The following is a 26,624-nucleotide window of genomic DNA, read 5'->3' as shown; positions in this document are numbered from 1 at the left end:
TATTGAGTGATAGCTTCACAGGCAGTCTTATCTCCTGGGAACTCTGCCATCGCCGATGTACGCCTTTGATCCTGAAGATACTCCAAGTGTGTGTGTAACATAGAACACCATATGGATGTACTGTATGAGCAATTGCTGTTTTGCTTGTTAGACTAGGAAGGCCTGTCGTTAGCTGATCAAAGAACATGCGGCTTGTGCTTGCAGCAGACAAATTGCGTTTCCATGATGTCAAGTCTTACAACACCTGCATATAATACTACATGTTCTGCCTTTAACATAAAACACAGACTAATACATTTAATGTGGATGCTTTTTCGGGAGGCCAAAACTGCCCAAAGAGGTCATATTCCCTTTGCCGCACTTGTCAGAACTTGCAAATGAGCATGCATTGACGAAACACCTTGGATCAGTGGCACTTACATAATGTAAAGCAAAAACTTCAAGGACACCAAAGGCTGAGAGAACAAAAAGAAAAGAAATTGGCAGAAGTGCATTGACCTTCTGGAGTGCAAGTGTGCATTTAAATAATTTCGAACAGTTATGGATGTATACTCATAAAATATTTACGTCAAGAAAATGTTTCTGAGAGTGGGAAACAGCATCTTAAACAGAGCTCTTCCCCAATCGGCACTGCAGGGGGCCTGATAAGGCACATGTGGAATTGGTGAGGATCGTTGGCCAAGCTCAAAGGACCCCTTCATCTGGAGAACGTGACTCCACAGGTATGTGGGCGGCATTTCAGCAGAGGCCCAACCTGAGACACAAGGGCCACATTGTGGGTGCTGGAAAAACGATAGCACCTTTGCGATTCCCAGCTATGCAGTTTCCACAGCATGGCGACCCTCTTTACCTCTATTAATGGACTTATCTTTTTTTTTCTTTTTTTTAGAGGAGAGAGAAAAACATTGTGGGTACATGGGGAAGCATGTATTACAGATGTCCAATGGAAGCTGTGAAACAGAGGCTAAATATTCTAGCCATGTACAAGATGATTTAATGTAACCACAATAACATCTATAATGTCTTGTCTAAACAGTGTCGAGAACTTTTGGCACAAAGCAGAATGTAACCAATCTCACTCTGCTCTGAATCATGAAATTCTTTGTAACTAAGCTTTTACATTATGAAAGAACAGGACTTGACATTGATTTATTTTCATTAATAATATTAAAATAATATTTTCAAATTATTTGAATAATAAAAATATATTTTATATGACAATATTTTAATACTTTTGGGCTCATAAAGATTTTTTTGTTTTTGTTTTTGAAAAGTCTCTTATGCCCAACAGGGCTAAACTTATTTGATTAAACATTAAGTAATAACAGTATTATTGTGAGAATATTTTTAGAATTTAAAATAATGGTTTTCCACTTTTTTTTTTTTTTATTCTCTGTGATGGCAGAGCTAAATTTTTAACCAGCCACTACACCGATATTTAGTGTCACATGACCTCAAAACTATGGACTCAAAAAGAAACCCACAGACCTGCAAATGTTCTTACCTTGTAAGTCTGGCTCACTGGACCTGGGGCTGCTCCGAGCTCCACGTGTGGTTTTTTTAGCTCCAGGACTGCTTCCTCCTCCTCCACCACCCCCAAGATTACCGTGGACCTTGCCATAGCCATTGTACATGTTGTTGCAGCCCATGTTGCTCTTATAGATGGAGGGAGGGCTGTTGAGACGATTCTGACGCTCCAGTCTGTCCTTCATCTTCTTTGGTGGTGGTTTGTACTGGTCATCTCGCCCAATGTAGTTCATCCCATACAGAGGAATTATCTCTGCGGCAACAAAACAATCCTTCAACTATAACGCTGCTATTTAAGTTGCATTTTTTGAAAACAGGTATGGAGAAAATATATGGCGCAACTAAGAGAAATGATGGAAGTGATGGGGAAAAGACAAGAGATGCAAAAGTTTTTGGTTTTCTTACAACTGTATTATGTTCCCCCAATAAACTGCATTCACTCACAAAGCATTCGCATCAATTTGCAAAACCATTGCATTTCCCCAAAAAATGCTGTTCTCACGCAAAATTATTGCATTCTCTCACAAAGTACTGTGTTTCCCAAAGAAACATTGTTTTCATTTGCAAAACACTTGTGTTCTCTTGTAAGACTTTCCCCACAAAAGTATTGTTCAGCGAAAAACATTGCATTTACTTGCAAAACATTTGCAGTCTCACAAAATATTTAGTTTGCCTGAGAAACTTTGTTCACTTGCGAAACATTTGAATTTGTGAAACATTTACAAAACTATTGCGTTTGCCCTAGAAAAAACTTTACGTTCACTTGCTAAAAAATTGCATTCTCACATAAAAATATTTAGTTTGCCTGAGAAACACTTGCTATCACTTGCTAAACATTTACACACTCTCACAAAACTATTGCAAAACTTCTGAGAAACTTCACTTGAAGAGATTTCACTTGAAATGGTAAGAGGAGAGTAGAGGGAAGAATAAGTCTGTGATCATACGCTCTTACCTTCATTGTACATTGGTGGGATATGATGCTGGTAGTACTGGTGGGGGGAGATGTCCCCAGGGCTGACGGGTGGGTAGAAGGCTGTGTGCGAGTTGGGAATAAAGGGTGGTGGGGCCATGTATGGAGGCAAGTGATGAGTTGGAGAGATGGCTGGGGAATAACTGGGAGGATAACATTCTGGAGACTGAGGGGTGACCACCACTCTCCGGACCCCTGTATTGTCCTCCAACACCTATATTGAGAACATAAGATTTTATTCATTTTAATGAATTTTCTAAATTATTGACTTGAATTCCTTGACATTTCCAGTTTAAACTCATATGAATATACAAATAAAAAATGTATGAACAGTAAATATTGATGCAAGGCCCTGAAATATCAATGCAATATCATGAGAAAATAATAACAAGTATTATTATTTTATAATACTAAGACTCAGGACAACACTGCATGATATTGTGAAATCCTATTCTCTAACTGAACACTACTTTTTCTATTTTCAAGTTTTATTAATTTTGTTGTGTGTTGTAGTCTTTTTACAATGTCTATATAGACATTTTTTATTAAATGTAAATTAGAAATGTTGCAGACATAACTGAAATAAAATAAGTTCGATTTTTTAAAAAATATTTTATTTAGTGGTGGGCATAGATTCATTTTTTAAATCTAGATTAATCTCACTCTGATCTTGAAATTAATCTAGATTAATCTAGATTAAAATGGCTCATTCGAATTCTGCCGAAGGCATTCAGAATATGTGTTACCCAAATAAAATTGACAAACAGTTAGTCTTTGAGAAGGGGTTTATCAAGCTAGGTGGTGCATTAGAAAAGGGGCTCATCTCCTGTTTCCAAAATGCATCACAAAGTGATTGAAAAAGCTGTAAACTAACTCAGCATTGCACAAAGTGCAAACAACTTTAGACCTGTTTCACACATACTCCATACCTGTTTCATAATACACATCCCATTTTTTTCCTCAACTGTTTACTTTCACTTAAGAAATAACTGACAGTTTTTTCGAGCATAATTTCCAAGGTGGATATTGACATATTTTGTATGTATTTGTCGGCTCAAGAGCAAAAATAAGCAAATTCGATGTTCAAGTGTTTTGAGACGCCTTTCTCTGCGCGAGCCCTGAACACCAGAACACCGCGAGTACTGAATTGGGCTCTTTCACATCTTTTTGTTTGTTCAAACTGCAATTTGCATTTGTTCGTTCAGGTGCAGGAGGGACTTTGAGGAGAACTTCGCAGAAGAGAGCTCACTTCAGTGTTGCTGTCCGTGATATACGCGGCTCTCTCTCTCTCTCCGCACCGAACACAGCTAGCGAGTAACCAGCTACTCCGTTCAGCTTTTTTAATTAATTAATTTTATTTCAGTTAACCTTAATTTCAAGTAACAAAATAAAAGTTTTCTTATTTTAGTTCATAATAATATTCCTCCGTCCTGGTTCTCCAAATATGATCAACTAATATGATAAAGTTTTTTAAAGGAGATGCGTGTAATCAATTTTACTTAAAGGTCCACTTCTTCGTGATTCCATGTTTTAAACTTTAGTTAGTGTGTAATGTTGTTGTAAGAGTATAAATAATATCTGTAAAATTCTAAAGCTAAAAGATCAATGCCAAGCGAAATATTTGATTTAACAGAATTTGCCTACAAAAAACGACCCGTTTGGACTACATCCCTCTAGTTCCTGCAGTAATGACGTCACTAAAACAGTTTTTTGACTAACCTCCGCCCACATCCATTGACAAAAAGGGGGGCGTGACCTTGTTGCGCTCCGACGGAGAAGAAGGAAGAGCTGTGTTTGTGTTTGTCGCCATGTCATTGAAACGTTGTTATTTTCATCTCTGAGTCCAATCATCTTTGTTTGGGCTTCCCAGGGATGCTGCACTTGGAGATTAATGGTTACAATTTATGTTTATCTCGGTTCTGGAAAATTATAATCCACATGTAAAACTATGTGCAGCAAATTTTGCTGAGGACAGCTTGCTGAGGACAACTTTCTCAATCGCAATCAGTTTAATGCAGGATTCGCAAAAAGATTATTCTTGAAAGATGGAGCAGTTCCCTCTTTGTCTGGAAAAGGTGTTGTTTATGGACCACGACCGGTAAGTGTATTTTATTATTTAAGTTGGTGCGTTTAACAGTTTCTGTAACTTATTACAAAAAGGGCAATGCTGTAGCTTTGTTAACTAAATGTTAGGGCTGTGCAAAAAACGAATGCGATTTTCATGCGCATCTCGTCAGTAAAAACGCTCCTGTGACTATAAATACATCTCCAGCACATGCTCCTTCCCACTTGCTTCTCAAAACTACTCCAAAACGAGTCCAATCACGTTTGCAGGAGGGCAGCGTGCTGTAAGCTGCTTTCAATCACAACACAGAAACCGCTGGCCCAATCAAAACGCAATACGTATTTCTGAAGGAGGGACTTTATAGAACAAGGAAGACTTCAGCCCGTTTTTATGACAGTGAAAACAGCGGTATACAGATAGGTGAATTGTGTGAAAAATACTTTTTTACACGCAAAACATGAACACATGTTATCTTGCACACTGTAAACAATCAAAGCTTCAAAAAAGTACGTAAAACGGGACCTTTAAAAGTGCATCCAGTTTATACATAACAAAACCCTTATTACTATATTACTTCTAACAAAAATCAGATCATGTTCAGCCACACTGCAATACTAGAAACACAATTATGGAGGAGAACACAATGAAACTGCCAGACGATGCAAGGTAAAGTAGGCAACAATATGACTGCTAAATATCAGAAGACATTATAATTTCCTAATACTCAACTGAGGTGATCTCAGTTTGGAGAGCTGTACTGTACAATAAGGATGAATTAGTCTGAAAAGAAAAAGCTGCTACTAAATTTGTCTGGATACTGGCCTCCTGTCGTTAGATGCCCACAGTTCTGACTGTGCTTCCCGCTCCTAGCTGGCACTGAGCTGAATTACACACAAAAACAATGACCTTTGGACAATTAGCAGATTCCTTCAACTGCCACAGGAGGGGCAAAAAGTCATGCACATTTAAACTAAGAGGGCATGATTTTAAGTCAAGTGGATTTTAAATGCAACTTCTAAAACAATAAAATAATTGAATATTTTCTCAAAGTTGCATTTAAAATCTACTGGATTTAAAAATTATATCCTCATAGTTTGAATTACATAATATTGATTTTTGCAATAGCAATATAATGTAATATACACAGGTCAGTTTAAGTATAAATATTAAAAAAAAGTTTTTTTGGGTCATATCTTATCTCACCTAGCCTACCAAATGAGCCAGGACTGCCACTGGCCCACAATCAAAAAGAAAATGGGTGCATGACGCCTTTCTGTTTTCCAATTGAGAGTACAGGACACAGAAAAAAATTTGAATTAGGAAACCAACTATAAGTAAACAGAGGTCTAATCTGTGTGTGTTCTAATCTGCCTTTCTGGGAAACAGCATCACCAGATAACAACCTTTACTCAAATCTGGTTACAGGGTCATACGGCTCCTCAACTTTCTCTCACTCCAGTATTAACTCTCTGCTTGGTCTTAACAATGACAATCTAGTAGGTATTTGCATCTTTTACATAAGTGGTTAAGGGTTAGCAAGAATGTCCCAGCAAAAAGTCCATGGAGAAATAAAGAGCAGCATTGCATGAAAATAATTTTAAAAAGAACCAATGTGACCCATTTCTGGGTCTCAAACTACCAATTAAGAACCATGTCTTAATAAATATCCTAATGAATCAGAACAATCAACTTCTTTCATAAATAGTCAAAATGCTTATATTATCAATATAACTTTTCAGCATATATAACTTTTCAGCATGAGTCAGAAATGGCATATGTCAGCTTGTGGGTAGAAGCTGAGGTGAGGTCTACAGAACTATAAATGAAGACTCAATGTAGCCACCAGGCTCCAGGCCCAGAGCTTTTGCCATGCTGATTGGATCTCTCCAACAACTACTGCACAGGGGTCTGCTTTCATGTCTGGCCGATCATGAGCAAGATAAAGATTACGGTTTGGAGAGCTCATTCCAGATCAGCACTTGCTACATATTGATTACTTCTTTCATCTGGCAGATAGGAATCACCATGTGGTTTGGAACAATGACAGATACTTGTATAAAGCCTAATGGATCATAATAGAGATGTAAGAGTCCTGGACAGATCACAAGTCTTACAGAGGTGAGAGGTAGTTGCTCCTGAAGGCATTATTAAATTTTGTTTTTGCATTATTGATTTTTTAATATTTTTACACGCTTGCAATCATTTTTCTCAAATAAAGATTTGGCACAGCAAGGCAACTTTACTAATTTATAATGAGTTATTTCATTTAAATGAAGCAGAAAATAACTATTCTATCTTATGTTTTTCTACATGTGACGTGGTCCCTGTGAGTCTATTATGATTTTCACTAAAAATAAATAGTTTTTTTCCGTTCTCAACTCCAATTCAAGCTCAATTTAAAAACAATACTTAATGATAATATCCTGAAATGATGACATTGACATTTGCACTCACCTGTGAGATGTAGCCGGGAGGCACATGGATGGGTGGGATGGATCCATTGGGTGACATCATCGGAACCTCCGCGGGCCCTGTGCATACAGAAAAAGAAACAAACAGTCAAATATTCATATTCACCTCGTTATATAAACATACATGCATTGCAATCAGTTATAAACAAACTGGAAAAACAAGAGACAAGAATCAAGGAATGCACACCCTCAGGTAATGAGTTAACATGGCTACAATGAATCATTTGTGAATTACTATTGTTTTTGTCTGCTGCACTGATTCAGATTCATCCGAAGGAGTAGTGTTTACAAGTTTGGAATCTAAGAAGGAGACTCAAGCTTCTTCAGAAAATTGCCACAGAACTGTGATGTATTCACAATCACATTAGTTTTGCTCCTAGTGTGTCCAGTTTGGCTGATTTGATCTATGCTTCAAAAGAGTGCAGCATTCTTATTTCCATTTAACACATTCCTCTATGTATAAATGCAAATATCAGCAGATTCTGTCTCGGCCCTCTGATAAGCACCCAACCATGTATTTGTGAAAACAATTATAAATAGATATCATTCCATCCTCATTGGCAAGCGGCCTAACTGCTGGATACTATCCAGAAATGGATAAAACATACAAATAAACAAAGCAAACTGGCCAATAAAGGCCGCCCCACTTGGCACGACTGTGGGTTGTGGTTAATGGAACTGGAGCAGTCCAGACAGGACGTTATGCAGGACTGGAATGGACTCAATTCTGGAAAGTCTCCCGTTGCTCTGAGTGCCTCTCATCAGGCCTGATTTACTGCAAGTCCATTCTCCAGATCCCTCGCTGGCTTTGACACAATGACTGATGGGATCACCGCACATGACAAGTCACACACCTGTCTGAAATCTTGCAAACTCAAGGCCCACTGTGCGACTTTACTCTAAATAAACATTCACCTCATTTTCCTTGGTTCAATTGTTAGTTAGCAGTATCATTTTCATATTTCAGACACATTCACCAGGTTGTTTTTTTACACCCTGAAGCTTCATAGGAAGAAATAGGAAGTGTAACTTTTGAAATCATAATGGAATTACAAAAAAAAAAAGATGTTTCCAAATATGATGTACAGAGTCAGCAGCTTGAACTTAAACCATCTGAGATAAAATTGTCCACTAGTTAGTCTAAAGTAAACCAGATCCAAATCCCACACCAGCCATTTTTAGATTCACTGGAACAAATATATTCAAATCCAAGGCAAATCCAAATTGTGCTGTTGAGTTTTCCAATGCGGTCTCTCTCTGCTCACAGTAGCGGAGGTCTGACTAAACCTGGTAAAGACATTGTCCCCTCCTGAGACAGCAGCAGTCAGCTCCGCAATGCTTTGGCCAGCATAAATCACAGGATGGGCTGTAATGAATTCTACAGTTCATTCTTCATTAGCTGCCAAAGCCTGCTCACAACAACACTCCTAGTTACTATGTCATATACTGAAGGAACATTCCAGAACTGCTTGAGTGGAACGTTTCATAAGAGGTCCTAGAATAAAACTCAAAAGATGGTTGAATCTTTCTTAGTCGCCTCTGAGAAGCCTTGTTGGATCGGTTTGTTCAGATGTTCTACTTCTAGTTATACAGTTCTGGCTAAAAAAAAAAAAGTTCCATCAGTCCACATTATTCAATTTATTTTTCAATGATTGTATTTAAAAGCATAAGCTACATTACCCATGATTTTGCAAAAACATCTCTACCAATCAGTGAATTAAAATAAGCAAAATGACAAAAGAAAAACTCCCATAAAGCAGCATGGATGAAGTACAGTCATTTTCGCATGCTCTAAACTACTTAAACATGAAAATAAATGCATACTTTGCAATACACACAAATTATAGTTTCTGCAGAATCGACATATTTAAATGGTTTTCTATTGTTTTATTTAGATTTTACAATGGTTTGGTTCTTTCCCTTATTTAAGCTGTTAAGTACTGTACCCTTTTGTCCGTTTTTTTTTTTTTTTTTTTTTTTTACCAATACATGTTTGCTTCAATTCAAAGTTTGTAATGTTGTTATTCACCTCATAGCTAGTTTGTTTGGTTCATGGCTTAAAATCTTAAACAAAATCCCTATGAGAAAAATGAATGGGAAAAATACTGCCTGAACAAAGGCCACTGAAAAAGTGGTTGGACACTGTTGTCTATTTATTGCTAGCTTGTAGCAAACAGTTTTTTTTTTTTCATCATTAGCCTGACTGTAGCTAGCAACTCATTGCTAATAGCTTGTTGCTAACTAGATTTTAACAAGAGTAGCCTGACTGGATCCAGATATTTATTGCTAACACTTTATAGCACAAAAACATTAGTCTTACTGTAGCTAGACACTTAGCGCTAGTCACTTGCAGCCATGTACTTTTTTACAGTTTTATTTTAGTATAAAATCATGAGTATTTTGAAGTTTAGAAAGCTTCGGTTTCAAAATGTAAGGTAATTGTTTGAATACTTGGCAAGGCAAAAGTCGTGACGTATAAAATTGAGAATATAATGAACACACAAATTCACAGGGCAACATCAAGAGGGTAAAGTTTTTTTCAGTAGCTGTTTTTCCAGTAACAACTAGACTCCAGCTGACTTCAAAGGGCCTTTTTGGTTAACTGGTGAGAACAGAGGAGGAGTCCTTACTGGAAGTGTGTGTGTATGTGTAAGAGTGCTGCACAACAGGGGCCCCGTGTGCGTGGCCCTAGACTGTGACCCTGCAAGCAGAACAAATCCTTGTAGAACAAATTAGTCTATGATGATAAACACAAATGGCCTGTCAGTCAGAGCAAAGTCTAATGAGTGGGTGTTTGTATATGAAAGTGTGCACGTGGGTGGACTTGCAGTAGATGCAAGTTGTGTGTTTAACTATCTTTACTTAACTAGTACAACAAATCAAGGTCTGGTCTGTGTACATCCACCCACATTAGAGTATTTACACAAACACAGCTGACATGAATGCTCTAGGATCAGTATAATATGTGAAATAATTAACTCCGAGAAACAGCAGACAGACAGGAAGAACTGTGGCTTCTTCTGATTATTCCTGCTGACGTAAAGGAGACTGATGTTGTGCTCAATCCAACTGTGTGTGGGGATCTTGAACATATTGAACCAATAAATAAATGATGTCTGTGAAAGTTGTAATAAATTATAACATTTTCTCTATTTGCAAGCCATGGCAATGGAAAATTAGGCAAGTAGTGGCAGAAAAAAAATATCCAAAAATGCTGAGGAGGGTTTATTTCTTCAGGCTTGGCTATAAACTTTACCCAATGCGGTAATGCCAAAATTGTCAAAAGATGAAAGACAGTGGCCAGTGGCCATGTGATGTGGTATCGTCACAGAAATTGCATTACAACACTGCATACAGTATGCCAAAAAAGTACCATGCTGTTCTTTAAAGTTGTAGTACTCTCTCATTATAATTTATAAAGTACAATGAAAATGTAAATAAATTAATAAAATAATACATTTCACATGAAGGAAGAGTTTATGTACTTGGCAACAGTGCATATATTATATTAGATAATACTCATGACCAGTGATGGGGAAAGTTACTTTTAAAAGTAATGCATTACAATATTGTGTTGCTCGCTAAAAAAAGTAACAAATTACGCTACTTAGTTACTTTTTATTGAAATAAATACGTTACTTTTGCATTACTTTCACACATCTTTTTAAATATAATCAGTGCTTGATTGTTTTTAATATAATAAATTTAATTTATAGCAAATTTAAAAGCCCTTTCACACCAAAAAGTGTAATAAATAAACATCAGGCTCAAGGAAAAGTAAATTTGCGTCTGTACATTAGAACGCAGGAGAAGGTTCAACACTCTTCAGCAATAGAAGGGAAAAAAAAAACAGGCACAATTGTTAGTTTATCTAAAGTAATTTTTGCTTATTAGTATGGTTGAACTGAATCATCAAAAGGTCAGCAGCAAAGACATTGGTTAAAAGAAATGGGATTAGATACATTTGCATTATTTAACATTTAATTATTTCAGGTTTGTGTCATATTCTGAGTTTGCATTTCACACTGTTTTAACTAATTTTGACTAAATCGGTTTTGTTTTGTGAGTGGGATGAATTAATGCACATTCACATTTAGTCTAGAACTACAGTAACATCACATTCACACAGTGCACACAAAGCCTTTGTACTCTGATTTCTCACAATATGGGGACAGGAGACTTGTCAGTCAATAAATGGGAAAAAGTAACTGGCGTTATCTGAAAAATTAACTCAGATATTTTCTTGTAAATTAAAAAAAGTAATGCGTTAGTTTACTAGTTACTTGAAAAAAGTAATCTGATTACATAACTCGCACTACTTGTATTAAAAAAAAAAATGCTTATGACATCCACGGACCTTTTCTTTGAACTGGTGTATAAGAAATACATACTGGAAACAGGAAGTATGTATAATATGAGGTACGTATACTCTGTAGAGTCCATGAGTGTCTAGCACATGACTATGCAGAAGGAAAAGAAGGCCTCAGTCCTTTAATGTGAAATACATTATTCATCCCTTCTTCCACAATGGAGCACGGGGGCCAAGGGGAGTCGGTATGCTTTAATGAAGCGTTCAGTTTGAGGCCGAGAGCTGCCTGGAGCCATGGTCAGGCCTGGTGGAGTGTGAGCTCGTCTGCATGGCAAGCGCACAGAAGACATCTTTTAAGTCCTGCTCTCCCTGGTGGCATACTGTACATACACAGAGAGCACTCATGTGAAATCTGCACTGAGCTCACACTGGTGTCTCTCTTTTAGCCACTCTACAGCAATGCAACCAAACTCATCTCCTCTCAGACCTGAGTGTCCTTAAGCATGCCAAAAGAACTGAACCATATTCTCCATTTATATATTCTCATATCTAAAGCATTTAGACCCTTTTTGAAGTATGTTCCATGTCGAAGTACACTCCAGTGTTGTTCAAGCAGATGGATGTATGATGGATGTCACATTAGATTTTCATATGGGGTCTTCAACAGGGTAGAAGGGCCTGTTAAACTGGTGTAGGAAAGTATAGGGTACAGGGTATTCTTACACCATTGTGGGAAAGCTTTTCTAACCAATCTATTATACAAGAAATTGTGTATAATATAATCTCTTATATGTAGGGAATAACTGACAGAGTAAATTATTCAGTTTATACTACAGTTACCACACCTCAAAACATCGATCAGATTATATATTTAAAGGGATTTAGCCAGTTTTTGTACTTAAATCGCTATTATGAGTTGGATTATTTCTTCCGCATCTCATCCAAGTTCCAAAACTGAATTTTAAAGCTGTTAATGGACGCTTGAGGTGTTGATTACATTCTAATGCAGTTATTAGTGAAATTATTAGAAGTTCCGAGACCGAGAGAAACAGAGACATAGAGGGAAAGAGAAAGAGTTAGAGCTTGTGTGAATTAGGCTACTTATGTGCAACTCAAACTGCGCTGTTATTACCTTGCTAGTGAGAAATGTCATGTGTAGCCTTGAAGTTGCTACACTATAGCAGAGATGGGGACTCGAGTTTGAGACTCGGACTCGAGTGCGACTTAAGTCGCACAAACAGTGACTTCAGACTCGACTTGAGACTCGTCCTCGAAAGACTTCAGACTCGACTCGGACTCGAGCTCCGGGACTCGTGAACAATGTTAATTTTTAGTAAACGTCAGATGAGCTCGCTGTTAGAGTTGTGACGTTCGCGAACGAACCGATTCTTTTGAACGGCTCATAAACATGAACGATGGGAGCCGAGTCACGGCTGGAGGGGAGCCATTCTTTCTGTCGCTCTTTTTTCCTATGCGTGTTTCAGAGCGCGTGTTTCACACAGATGCACACAAATGAGCTCCTCCGCGAGACAGAACAGTTATAGGGGGAGGGGCGCACCCAGCGCAGGCCAACCCTTTATAGCGTGATGATATTAGTTATTAGTTGTGCACGCATCCTTCACGTGAGTACTCCAGTGGAAAAAAACCTGCGTGCCTCTGTCATTGGGTAGAAGCGGAGCCATGACGTTTTGCGCAGATATTCATTGCAGCCCACTTTGTTATTGTTCATTGACTTGAAGGGGCTGATGTCCTATTTGCAAAGTTTACAGTAGTAATAGTATGTAGACATTTCCATTTTATTTATTCTAATTTTATCTACTTTAAATATTTTTGGTTCTCTATCAACATGTTCTTGTGTGATAACAATGTTCTTGTGTGGAAGTGTTTGTAGTAAAAGCTGTTTTGCACAGTAATTCATTGCAGCCGGCTTTGTTTTTGATGTTTATTTGTGAGTAGGTATTGTATGAATAACATAAGTCAGCGTAGCTTTGTTCATTCTTAAGCCAGACAAGAGGTGTGCAGCTATACAGCCAGGACAGACAGAAGGCCATTACTGAATCCATAAATGCAAAATACAGATATTAACTTAAAAGTAAAGCATTCTTGGTGTTTTTGTCATGTTGCAATAGCCTGTTTACAATGATTATATACCAAAATCAAAGTTGATATTGTATGCTAATAAATAGAGTTGTCATAATAACATATTACATGCTTTGAATTCCTTATATATAGCTATGCAGTGTTCTAAGCAGCTTGGATGGGTCGCTGTACGTGATGCAACATTTATTATAACCAGAGACTTAATATAATAAAGAGACTTGAGACTTGACTTGGACTCTAGCTCAGAGACTTGACTTGGACTCTAGCTCAGAGACTTGTGACTTGACTTGGACTCTAGCTCAGAGACTTGAGACTTGACTTGGACTCTAGCTCAGAGACTTGAGACTTGACTTGGACTCTAGCTCAGAGACTTGAGACTTGACTTGGACTCTAGCTCAGAGACTTGAGACTTGACTTGGACTCTAGCTCAGAGACTTGAGACTTGACTTGGACTCTAGCTCAGAGACTTGAGACTTGACTTGGACTCTAGCTCAGAGACTTGAGACTTGACTTGGACTCTAGCTCAGAGACTTGTGAGCATCTCTGCACTATAGCCCCTTTCACACTGCACGTTGGACCCAAAAAATTGCCGGAACATTGCTGGGTCGTCTTCTGTGTGAACGCAAACAGATCCCGGGATTTATTCCAGGATCGATCTTGGGTTGGGGACCTAGTAACATTGCCGGGATCAGTCCTGGAATGAGCCAGAACTAATGGCGTAAGAACTAAGGGTGTGTCATAGTGATGATGCACATTTTAGTGCAACTCTTTTACCAGGTGTTTTGAAGGCAGATCAGCGTTTGAAAAAAAAAAAAAATGTGTGCAAACTGTAATGAAGCAGAGATCAGTTAGCTCACTTTCCATGCTAAAGCTGAGATCGTTCACCAGCTAAAGCAAAAGTTAACGTGCCTAGCGTTTTCGATTCGATGTACCTGATGTCAAGTGTCTTTTTGGGCCCTTTACGGTTTCTGTATGACCACACGCACAAATTCGGGGTAATCACTGGCAGTGTGAAAAGGGCAAAATCTAGCGACATGGGAACCATTGCCGGGACACATTACCCGTGTATTTTCCAGAATCGCAGTTTGACAGGGGCTATTATAGGCTAACTGATAAAATCATCAGGGCAGCATTGACAACACCTTTTTGTGCAAACTGCGTGACTGTTATTACAGTTAACTATGCGAAGTGATTTAGAACTGTAATGTGGTCAAGAGAGCTCCCTGGAACTATGTTCGTTAAATAGAAGGATATATAGAACAATAAATAGAAAGACAAAACGATAAATGGCACGATGGAATGATAAAAGATAGAATGATGAAAGAATAAACAAAAAGATAGAATAATAGCTAGAACAACAGACAGATATAATGATAGAATGAACGATGGAACGACAGAATGATCGATGGAAAGAAAGATAGAGCGATAGAACGACAGGCAGACAGACAGACAGACATAGATAGATATGAATGCCAGGTAAGAAAGAACAAGCATTAGGTAGAAAGAAAGAAAAAGAAAAATAAATAGGTATAACGAACAAATGGGGAAAGCAGCAAATAGTATTCAGGTAATAAATATCCTGTAAAACATGGATACCATAGAAAATAACATGCAGTAAGTTAAGATTTTAGAAAAGAACATCAGGATGGGATGGTGTCATGTTACAGTCCGCATGAGGCAGGGATATGGGTACATGGAAAGCAAGAGATTTGAAATCTGATTAGAAATTCAATGATGTCAGGTAGGTTAATCTGGAAAGGAATGCCTTTAAATGTAAGCCAATAAATTACACCGTCCACTTCATCAGGACCGCTATAGATGGTAACAGCAGCATATCCTCATTCTAAAACAGATAACCATTACCCAACATGCACTCTGACAAATCTACATGAATATGAGCTGCACTGGAAGGCTGTAGCACTGATAACAGGTTTCTAGGTTTTCAAACAGGGTAATAGTGTCTTCTTGTAGCACTTCCAGAGTACTGGAGAGGGCAGTGGCACTAAGCGCTGTTGTCTTTCCAATCTCAGTGGCCAGTTCTCCTCTCTCTCGGCACAAGAGGCTCCATTCAGGGGCCAGCCACTGAGGCTCCCAGCACAGAGACAGTAATATGCTCCCAGTTGGCAAACAGACGTGTGTTTGGACAGTCTCTGTAGTTCTGTCCACTTCGCAAACACCAGCATTCCTGCAGTTCTGCAGCCAACGGACACATGCACAAACCCTCACGCTTCAACAAGAACCCAATGAGACCTAAGTCCCTCAGCCTGACCCCCATGGAAGCAACTGGTGCCGTTGTGAGCTGTATGCTCAAACGACAGGCCTTTAACCCTCTGGAGTCGATTAACACGTATATGCATTATGAGGCATTTTCTATTGATAACCCCGAAATTAACTTAAATTACGCTTTCAGTTTTGATCGTACAGATAAGAGCAATACATCAATCGAATCTGTAAATTATCTACTTTTCTTGTATACAGACATAATAACAAAACTTTGTGCATTTATAAAATAAAGATAACAAACAAGGTGTGCTGTCTGCAGACTTCTTCTGTGCTGATCTTCATTTACAAATGCGTCATTAAAATGAACTAACTCAGTGAATACTCAACGAAGAGACGAGAGATATATCTTCAGAAAGCTTGACATGTCTACTTTTAAACTAAACAAGTGCTGCCGAAAACATATTCTGTGATAAAGTAATCCATATGAAAACAACGTGATGTCCGTTTTTCACATCTCCCTTCATTATCTTCTAATGTGACCACGCCCCGCGCTGAATGCGCTATTCAAATTCTAATGTTTCAAATTGAAGCGCGCGGCTTGAATACGCCCACACAACAGAAGACAACGCAGCGAGACTGTTCTTTAAGTTTTTTTATTTTACTGTTTGTTTCGCGATGAGAGGAATAAGACATAATTCACCCCAAAAAGAGGTTGAGGATTTGAGATTTGGATTTCCTCAGAAAAAAAAGAATGAAACACTTTATTTAGTCTCTTTTTATTTATTTATATACTTGTACTATAGTTTTCACATAATATGTAAACATTTTAAAAGTTAGACTTTTTCCAAAGATTTTTTTCTAAACTATAATTCCAGACTAAATGTATAATCAAGTGAAACATTATGTTAATTAAGTTTCAATAACAATATACAATACTATACCATTCCAAAGCTTGATGTACATAATATAAAAGTAACAAATAAATGTAACCGTAACAAATGTAACAAACAATGTTGTTCTTTCAGGTATTTATCCCCCCAAAATACCTGAAAAAATATTCTTAGCTATTTTCAACATTAATAATAATAATATATATTTTTTTTCTTAGAAAATCAGATTGTTAAAAGGATTTCTGAAGGATTGTGTGACTGGAGTATTGATGCAAAATTCAGTTTGAAAGTCAGCTTTGTTGGTTCCTAATAAACTGTTTATCTGTACTCACAAGTGGATATTAAATTAATGTTGTGGGATAATTAAATATATTCTAAATAAATGCAAAAATAAAATTACATACATTTATTTTGTCCTCACATTCTTTCTTGTAACTCTTCCCTCTCAGTGACACAGCTGACTGAAAGGCTCATTATGCAGCTCATCATGCAGGCCTTTGTCTTCTCAGGTGTAAATCACAATGAAATTCATGATAGTTGATGCCTACTCGCATATGATGATTTTTACCAACAAAAAGTGTCGAATTTAGAAAATGTAAATCAATATATTGTTTTCTGTGAGTGACTAACCAAGATGATTTTCACATAATTTAGAAAGAAAAATTCTAGGCTACAAGCTCCAGTTCTCAAAAGTCCCAGGAACCAATGTTCTGTATGTGGTTTATGGCCTTATTCAAGTGATTTAACATTTTTAGTTTTTCACTAACCACGCATATATTTTTTTTCTCAAAAACAAAATCATGTACATACATGCTGCTCAGAAATTATTATAGCAAAGTTTGTGCTGATTGTACTTTAGCCATTCAGATGTGCATAAGAAATTGAAAAAAGCACAAATGTCAGGGCATGACAAAACTTCTCCAGGCCCCAAAAATACCCTTAGACTCCAGAGGGTTAACAAAATACAGCCTAGGTCGTGGTACGTATAACATTCAACAGTCTAGGGCTGCATGATTATGACAGAAATCCTAATTGTTGATTATTCCATTGAAACTGTTAATTACGATTATCACAATTTAAATGAATGATTTATACCATTGTTTGATGCAACTGCATTTCATATTTTTAATATGAATATAATCTGAAAACATTAACTGAAAAACTTTTAGTGCTTTTCTATACTATGAACCCTCAAATGTCAACTATACATCGGAGTGGTTTCTTCTTAAAATGATAAAACAGTACAAATATGAATGGTATTATAATGTTACAGTAAAACTTAAATTTAATAATAGGAAAACTCCTTAAGATAACATGTAGGAAAAAAATGCTTAATGGCGGGGTGGAATGCTATTTCATGCATACTGAGTGTTTTACACTGTTAAAGAGTTGGATTCCCATGCTAAACATGGACAAAGTCTCAAAAATTAAGTTGTACGTTTAAAGGAGTATTTCTGTTCCAAAGATACTCCTTCCGGTTTGTCACAAGTTTCGGAAAGTTTTTTTCAAGTATGGCTCTGTGTGACGTTAGATGGAGCGGAATTTCCTTATATGGGTCCTAAGGCACTTCTGCCGGAAGAGTGCGTGCTCCCGTATAGCAGAGCAGAGAGAGGCTGTGCACAGACAATCACTGATCAGAGCGAGAGCGTCACGAAATGTCACAAAAGGAGTGTGTTTTTGGTTGCCAGGGCAAGACAACCCTGCACAGATTACCAAAGAAAAAACAGCATTAAGGGACCAGTGGATGGAGTTTATTTTTACAGAGCATCAACGGAGTTGTGCAAGTGTTTGTTCCCTGCATTTCAAGGATGCTTGTTTTACAAACAAGGCCCAGTTTGACGACGGATTTGCGTATCGTTTATTTCTTAAGGATGATGCAATCCCAACGAAAAAGGGTCATGATCGTGTGTTGGAACAGCAGGCGGTGAGTAAAACTGCTTAAAATATCTCTGCCTCCCATGCCGGAGACCGCGGTTCGAGCCCCGTTCAGAGCGAGTCGTTGCTGCTGCTGCTCTCGTTCAGTTTCAGCCTCGGGATCTGATTCTGGATCATAAATAAACGGCTGAATCTGACTGTTAGCCATGGTTTGTTTTGGATGATGGTTTTTTTCCTCAAGGTAATGTCACAGCTTCCAAACGCTCTCAACGCAAAAGCCTACTGGCGCTCGTGATTCTTTAGCTCCGCCCACACGTCATGCCTCCAGTCGGTCGTGTTTTTCCGGGAAAAATCGGTACAGACTATCTTTCTCTTATGAATATAATACAACTAAAGACTTTTTGGAGTTATGAAGGATGCAGTACTACTCTATAGGTACTCAAGATTAACAGGATATTGAGTGAAAACGAGCATTTCATCCCCCCTTTAAGCGCACAGAATAACATAAGTGGACTTTGAACGATTAATTGCCACTTTGAAAGATTATGTAATTGTGGCATCCATAATTAAATTAAATTTATGCATTTAGCAGACACTTTTATCCAAAGCAACTTACAGTGCATTCAGGCAAACATTTTTTACCTGTGTTCCCAGGGAAATGAACCCCCAACCTTGCGCTTGATAGCGCAATGCTCTACCAATTGAGCTACAGGAACACTAATTGTAATTGCGATTAGAAATTCAATTAATTGTGCAGCCCTACAACAATCTAATATCACCTATGTGATGTTGACTCAAGGGAATACAAAATAGTAGTCAGACATACCATTGTATGTATGGTTCAGAAATTTTTATTTTATTTTTTTATTCATATTATTTACTCAATGTTATGGTATTTCCTCTGTGGAACAGTAGACATTTATGAAGAACTTTACAAAAAAAAAAAAGCCAACTTTAGAGTTATGATGAACACTGTATTAATTTCTTAAAAAATCTCCTGACCCTAACTATCTGAAGAGCAGTGTATAAATAAGAATAAGAAAAGAAAACATTGTAACATTGTAGTTTAAAATTTAAGTTTTTTGTTTTTCCCACATTAAACCTTGAAACGGATCATATGTAATAATCATCCAAAAGACATTCTACTTTCCATTCATTCCACTGAAATCTAGCCTTTGATTCTAAATATTAAAACATATGTGTGCTTGTTTTATAGCAACCTGGAACATAAAAACCTTGTCTCTATGTTTTGCAATATTTTAAATGAATTCATTCAAACCAGACTATAATTAGAGTAAAAGAGAGAGAGGCAGCTCTGGAGAATGGGAACCCTGTCAACTTTCTTCCTTACATCTTGAGAGTGAATATTTTCCATCCTAAACCTTCAACCAGCCAATAAAATCCTTTAGCATTAGTTATTTATTGAGCAAACGCATAAATTTTCCAACAATAAAGAGATTTGGTGGATATTTGTTTACTTTCACAGCAGCCCTGAGGACATTGATGTAATTTTTATGACATTTCAATGAGCCCCTGTTGGAGGTATAATCTATAAAACCATATTTGATTTGGCATACAAAACACTGAAATTCCTGCCACAGACATCCAGCCTAGACAAGAAGCTGTAGAAATCCATGCCTATCCTTAACCATCCATCCCGCTAAGAGGAATTTGGGGCCTGAATTATGCTACTATGTCACTCAGCAGGCCCAAATTAGTCAGAAATTCATTCCCTCGGGCAACAATATTTCAGTCAATCCGTCAATGGGTCACTGCTAAATTCAGTCAGTCATTCAGTATTATATTGAGTTAGTCAGTTAATCGGTCAGCAGCTTAATCGGTCTTTCAGCGAGTCATCATCAGAGCTATATTTATATGCAGTTAGTCAGACCAATAGGTCTATTATGCAGAAGATTCAAAGGGCTTTATGATGATGAGACGGATAAAACCTTAAGAACATTGCCCAAAAACCTTGATATTTTAATCTTGCCAAAATGACCTAATCTTAATGTGGAAGATCAGTTTGATCCATGCCAATAAACACAAATAAGGTTAGTCCAGTGTGACAAACATTGAGAGAATTCACATACAGTCCTAAATCTGACAGTATTATCAATGAAAAACACTTTCTGGCATCTTTCAGATCAATCTGCGACATACGTGTGTGAACAGAGCAAGGCACAGTTTATCATTCAGCTTTGCTCTGGGGTTTTGCTGAGGCACGTTTAGTCTGACAGACAGATGAATGTCAAGAGTTTAATGCCACGTTCGCATCATGTCAGGATTATCGCAATTACCAGATGTCAACTCACAGACTACACCTGACCTGCTCACACCCTTGAAATTATTCATCCTTTCATAACACCAAAAAGGATTCATGGTGTGGCTTTGCTGTTGATGGCAGCAAAATACAGTACTAAATCATATTAATACACCTTTCTTTGTTAAATTGAAATAAGTGTTGAGGTACCTGACAACCTTTCACTGCTTAAAATGAAGTCATTTTTTTTAGCTACAACTTGTATACCAAAAAATAAAAGGTTTGTATCTTCATCGAACTCTTGACTTACTAGTCAAAACCATGTCATTTGTGTAAATCCACTTTTACTTGAAAAGACTGCTAAGCTACGTTAGCTTGTTTTCTTAAGCTGCATCCCAAACGACGCACTATGCACTCATACACTATGTACTTATGTACTATGTACACAACCATGTAGTGCATTAATTATATATGGTTATTTTGTCATTCATAATTGGAGTCTGATAGCCCTCCCCCTTCGCGACGTAATTAAAGCTGTGACAGTCGAGTGCATGAAGTGTTCAACATTCCACACTTCGTTTTTGTGGTTATTTAAGTGCAACCACCAGGTTTTTAAAGTGCACTTTTTCATTTTGGATTTTTCAGTGTGAATGCACTACTCGCACTATACAAAAAAACCTCATAAAACACTGCATAAGTACCCGATTTGGGACGCACCATCAGACAGTTGCTAACAAAGCAGCTAGAGGAAATTTAGCTTGCTAAATGCTTGTGATGACATGTAGGGTCTAAACTACTAACATACAGTATCTCAACAATATTATTAGAGGTTGTCTAATAAGTGTTTTAACAGTTTGCACTTGAATTATATTTGGTGCACTTAAGTATGGATGTGTTAGCATGATGTTGCTTTAATCAACAGCCTGATAACATTCATTTGCTGTTGCACCACGCAGATGGAGAGTGTCAGACACGTTCAAAGTGTTGTGTTTACTGCCGTGGTTGATTGTTAAGAGAGTGGAAGACATGCTTCAGCACAGCTGCAGCCTGTAGGGAATATCCTCACATACACTTTTACTTACACCATCATTAGAAAACTCCATTCGCATACCACATGGTGCTTTAAAAGCTGCTCATCTGTCACATTAGAGGAGTACAACTGTAGTCAGGCTCTTTAAAGAGAGAAATGGGCCCATAATAAGAGTATGATTTAGAAATCCAGTAAAGAGCTGCACTCATCATCTCTTCCTGGCAGAATCTCGGACTCGATTCATCAACAGCTCCATTAGAATCTCATCAAGTGTATTATTAGACCAACTGATGAGTATCTGGTCCTAACTAAACTAAACTAAGCATGAATTGGGATTAGGTGGTGTCACTCAAACATTTTCCTGAGAGACTTCTGGATCCAATCAGAGCTCAGTATCACAACATCCCAGTTTCTTTCGCAGATTCAGCTGGATTTAAGACCTTATCTATCAAGCTACTTTGTGCAAAAAAACATGATTTATAATTATGTGTTTTTGTGGTCCGGGGGCTTTATTATAAAAAATTAAGTAGCAAAGAGGTTGAAACAGAGGTGAAAGCTGCTAAGCCGTCGTTCATACATTTAAAGGGATCATATGACGTTGCTAAAAAATAACATTATTTGGTGTATTGAAATGTGTTTATGCAGTTTAAATAAAAAAAATAAAAAAACATTATTTTCAACATACTGTACATTATAGTTTCTCCTCTATGCCACGACTCTCTTAAACAAGTCGATTTTTACGAAGCTCATCATTCTGAAAAAGGCAGTGTGCTCTGATTGGCCAGCTATCCAGTGCATTGTAATTGGCCAAATATCGCAAGCATGTGACTGAAATGTTATACTGTGATGCTGCTTAACACATCAAACAGTCCCAAATATAGAACAATAATATAAATCCACCAAAGACGAATGGGTTTGACCTTTGACCTAGAGGTCATAGTTTGATATCACTCAACCGCCCTTGGGCTTTTTTGCTACTTGTTAAAGTAAAGACATCCGGCCCTTCACAATCTACATGTTAGAGTTTTATCAGGTGAAAAAAGGCTTTTAAAACAGAGACTGCACTAAAATTAGGATACTAGTGGGGGTGGTAACTCTAGTGAACATGCATCGGATTCTGACATGGAAGCGAAGAAATTTTAAGTTGACTTTTTTCTCTGCGCACGAAGAGTGTTCTCGTTGCTTCATAAAATTAAGGATGAACTACTCGTGTCAAATGGACTATTTAAATGATTTCCTTACTAGCTTCTGGTTCTTGAACGTGGTAGTTGCATTGTTTGATAATATCTTAATATCTGATATAGATATAAAAATATCTTAATTTGTGTTCTAAAGATGAACAAAGGTCTTACTGGTTTGGAACGATATGAGGGCGAGTAATTAATTACAGAATTTTCATTTTTTGGGTGAACTAACCCTTTAACTAACAGAATGACAACATTACTAGAGCAAGACAGATTTCCGACAGGATCCCAGAAAAACCCAGGTCAACATCAACATGTCTACACACCAGTACATTTAAGGGGCCATACTGAGATGACGTCCCCCTGCACCCCTGCCTATGAATTCCTTCATTTACCAGATTTTCTTTTTCTCTCAATCCATCTCAAACACACACATGCCCTGCAGGAGCAAACACTGAGCAGCTGCATGCTCTAGCTACAGAAACAGACGAATGCTATGTTTCCTGCAAACTCAGTTAAACATGGCTCCAGTCATGCAGAGTGTGTGCAGCGTGGGCCGCGTACTGGGTGCGCTCCTACACGTCTGTCCTATTAAACTCTGGCAGCTTCAGCTGAATGCTGCACGTCTCCACCTATCTCAGTAGCCAAGTCTCTAATACCCTAATGAGGAGACTTATTATTCTCTCTTATATGTCTGCTTTTACTTTTTCCCCCCTTGTTCATAAATATTGTACTGTAACTAAGGCAAGCATCATTATTAATGGTCATGTACTGGTCAAATGTAAGTTAATTCTGTGATGGCAAAGCTGAATTTTCAACACCCACTAGTGGAGTGTCACATTAACTTTTAAGAATCATTCTAATTTGCGGATTTGGTCCTCAAACATTTCTTTTTATTATCCATGTTGAAACAGTTGTGCTGCTTAATGCTTTTCTGAAAACTGATACATTTGTATCAGGATTCATTGATGAACAAATAGAAATCATTGGCAATGTCTTTACTGTAACTTTAGATCAATTTAATACATCCTTGCTAAATAAAAGCATTAGTTTCTCTCAAAAAAAAAAAAATAATAATATATATATATATATATATATATATATATATATATATATATATATATTAACCTGAGGAGTAGTGTATATAGTTATCATCAATAAATTAGCTTCTTATTAGTTGTTGCTATTATTATTATTATTATTACTGAAGCTGAATCCATGTATTTTACCACAAATTGTGTAATTATGCATGATTTGCATGTAAATTTTGTCTCAATTTTAACACTGCTAAAACATTGTAGAAAATTACAAAAAAAAGAAATCAACTCAAAACAAACAGCTGGCAGGAGTGCATCTCAACATCCAATCCTGTTACTACCAGCCAGTGTCCTCTAAAATGACCTCACCAACACAAAACATGGCCCTTAATGAAAAGGAGATTACCCATACTTGCCTCCACCCTATTAAAGGAACATACTGAAGAATGTACTCCCATCCTTGCTCACAAGCAGGTCAAACAGCTGTAGAATTATTGGGCCTCGTAAAGCTGAAACCTTGGGAGCATGTAAACCTTTGAGAGCAGAGTGCCCCAAGGAGGACTTGTTCTCTCGGCGAGGCCCAGCCCAAGCTCTTCCCTGCCAGCTCAGTTTTCTATTACCCTTCCCTTGGGACCGCTCCCCTGTATAGTAGGCCTTTGTGGGAAAGGAAAGCCCCTGAAGCGAGACTGATCCCCCTCTGAGAACACACACTCCTCCTGACTTACTCAGGCTTTCTCTATATTTACACAGAGAGCTCATGCTTTATCCCTAAAAAAATGCTCCATGAAAAAAAAAAAAGTGTAAAGCACGTGGGCAAAACTATGATTGATTTAAGGGGTATTTAAAATAGGTAATTTACTTCTTGTCTTCTTACTAATACCTGGCCAAGTGTAAATTAAAATATGCACATTTTTAAATAGTTGCACTAATGTAATAAATATAAAAGTTTGGGCTCAGTCATTTATTTATTTATGGTTTTATTTAATTTAATTTGATTTTATTTTGGAAAATGTAATACTTTTTTCAAGTTGCTTATAGACATGAATATTACCAGCATATTGGCTGTTTATTAGTAATTATATTGCCTTATGACCATTTTCTTGGTCCCTTAATCCTATCCCATGCCCAAACGTGACGGCTACCTTACTAACTATTAAGAATCAGCAAATTAGGAGTTTATTGAGGGAAAAGTTACATGTGTGGTGTGTTTCCTAATCAAAGGTGTTACCTATATTTCCACAATGCCCACAAGGCTATCGGGGAAAGTTTTTTTGAGCAGCAAATCAGCATTAGACTGGTTTTTGAAAGATCGTGTGACACTACACACTTTTCAAAAAAATCGTACAGACTCTAAACTTTTGAACTGTAGTGTTAATGTGCACGCTAAGTACCGGCATTTCCGTCAGCCACTGAAAAACCCATTTCTGTCGAGCACTAGCCAAGACAGCATCACTTATTAACTTTCCCCATTAACCGGACATGTTGTTTGTCTCTGACAGATTTCCTGGAGGCTAATGGTGTATATACATGCAGGTGCCTTGACAATACAGCTCTGTAAACCCACTAATCGTAAATCGCATGTGTGTACACTCATGGCTCCATGCTGTTTAGATGGTGTATGTGTGTGTTTGATGGGTTCTGAGCTCAGAGACCCAGGATCTCTCGGGGATGCCTGTGTCAGTGAGCAGAAGTCTGTGTATATTGCTGTCTATGTGCGGATGAGCAGGGAGGACCGAAAGAGAGAGGCCAGCACATGGGTGGTCTTTCACCCTTCCAGTACAACTCCTCCAACACAACGTAAACCGATGGGACCTTCGGGGCCATGCTCTTCCTCCATTCATCAGCCTGGTACATGCACCACACCAAAAGCCAAATATCTCCCAGAGAACTTTCGGGGTGATATATGGACCTCAGCAGGGCCACGGAGACACACACTTCATGTCCTGTAAACACTGCAGAGGCAGCAGGCGGCCCAGCTGAGGCAGACAACCAAATCAAGAGCAATTTACAGATTTATATCGGCCACCGGGGAAAACAGGCACTCAGAGGGGAGAAGCATTAATCTCTAGTAGTCTTAATATCTCTCACTCTCTATCGGTCTCTTAAACGACGCTCAGTGGCAACTCCCTGCTGAAAAGTCCAGCTTACACCAGCGTGAATTTCCATGCTGCTTCAGTCTAGTTACCGTATTTTCTGGACTATAAGTCACACTTTTTTTCATAGTTTGGCTGGTACTGCGACTAATAGTCAGGTGCGACTTATTTATCAAAATTAATTTGACATGAACCAAGAGAAATAAACTAAGAGAAATGAACCAAGAGAAAACATTACCATCTACAGCCGCGAGAGGGCGCTCTATGTTTTCAGTGTAGACTACAGGAGCACTGAGCAGCATAGAGCGCCCTCTCGCGGCTGAAGACGGTAATGTTTTCTCTTGGTTCTTGGTTCTAAATATATGCGACTTATAGTCCAGTGCGACTTATATATGTTTTTTTCCTCATCATGACGTATTTTTGTACTGATGCGACTTATACTTAGGTGCGACTTATAGTCAGAAAAATATGGTAATACTAGTGAGTGCTGGACAAACATGCTGAAGCATGATGAAACAAAAAAAAAACAAAAAAAACATTTAGAGCAAAAACAAAAATGCAAAAACCAATAAGAAAAAAAAAACAAA

General features: G+C 37.8%; 1 protein-coding gene across 1 annotated transcript in view; it reads right to left on the bottom strand.

Moving 5' to 3' along the window:
• fndc3ba (fibronectin type III domain containing 3Ba) overlaps positions 1-26,624 on the bottom strand; it is a 139,930-nt gene that overhangs the window by 44,776 nt on the left and 68,530 nt on the right. Inside the window, exons 4-6 of the mRNA XM_052548244.1 lie at positions 7,020-7,096; positions 2,483-2,714; positions 1,505-1,780 (exon numbers count right to left, since the gene is read on the bottom strand). Of these exons, the coding sequence (XP_052404204.1) occupies positions 1,505-1,780; positions 2,483-2,714; positions 7,020-7,096 (585 nt within the window). The remainder of the gene's footprint in view (positions 1-1,504; positions 1,781-2,482; positions 2,715-7,019; positions 7,097-26,624) is intronic.

This window comes from Carassius gibelio, chromosome B2 (genome assembly GCF_023724105.1).
Source record: "Carassius gibelio isolate Cgi1373 ecotype wild population from Czech Republic chromosome B2, carGib1.2-hapl.c, whole genome shotgun sequence".
In the NCBI taxonomy this organism is placed as follows: domain Eukaryota; kingdom Metazoa; phylum Chordata; class Actinopteri; order Cypriniformes; family Cyprinidae; genus Carassius; species Carassius gibelio.
Note: the sequence above shows the minus strand (reverse complement) of the source record. Positions and strands in the feature narration are given on the sequence as shown.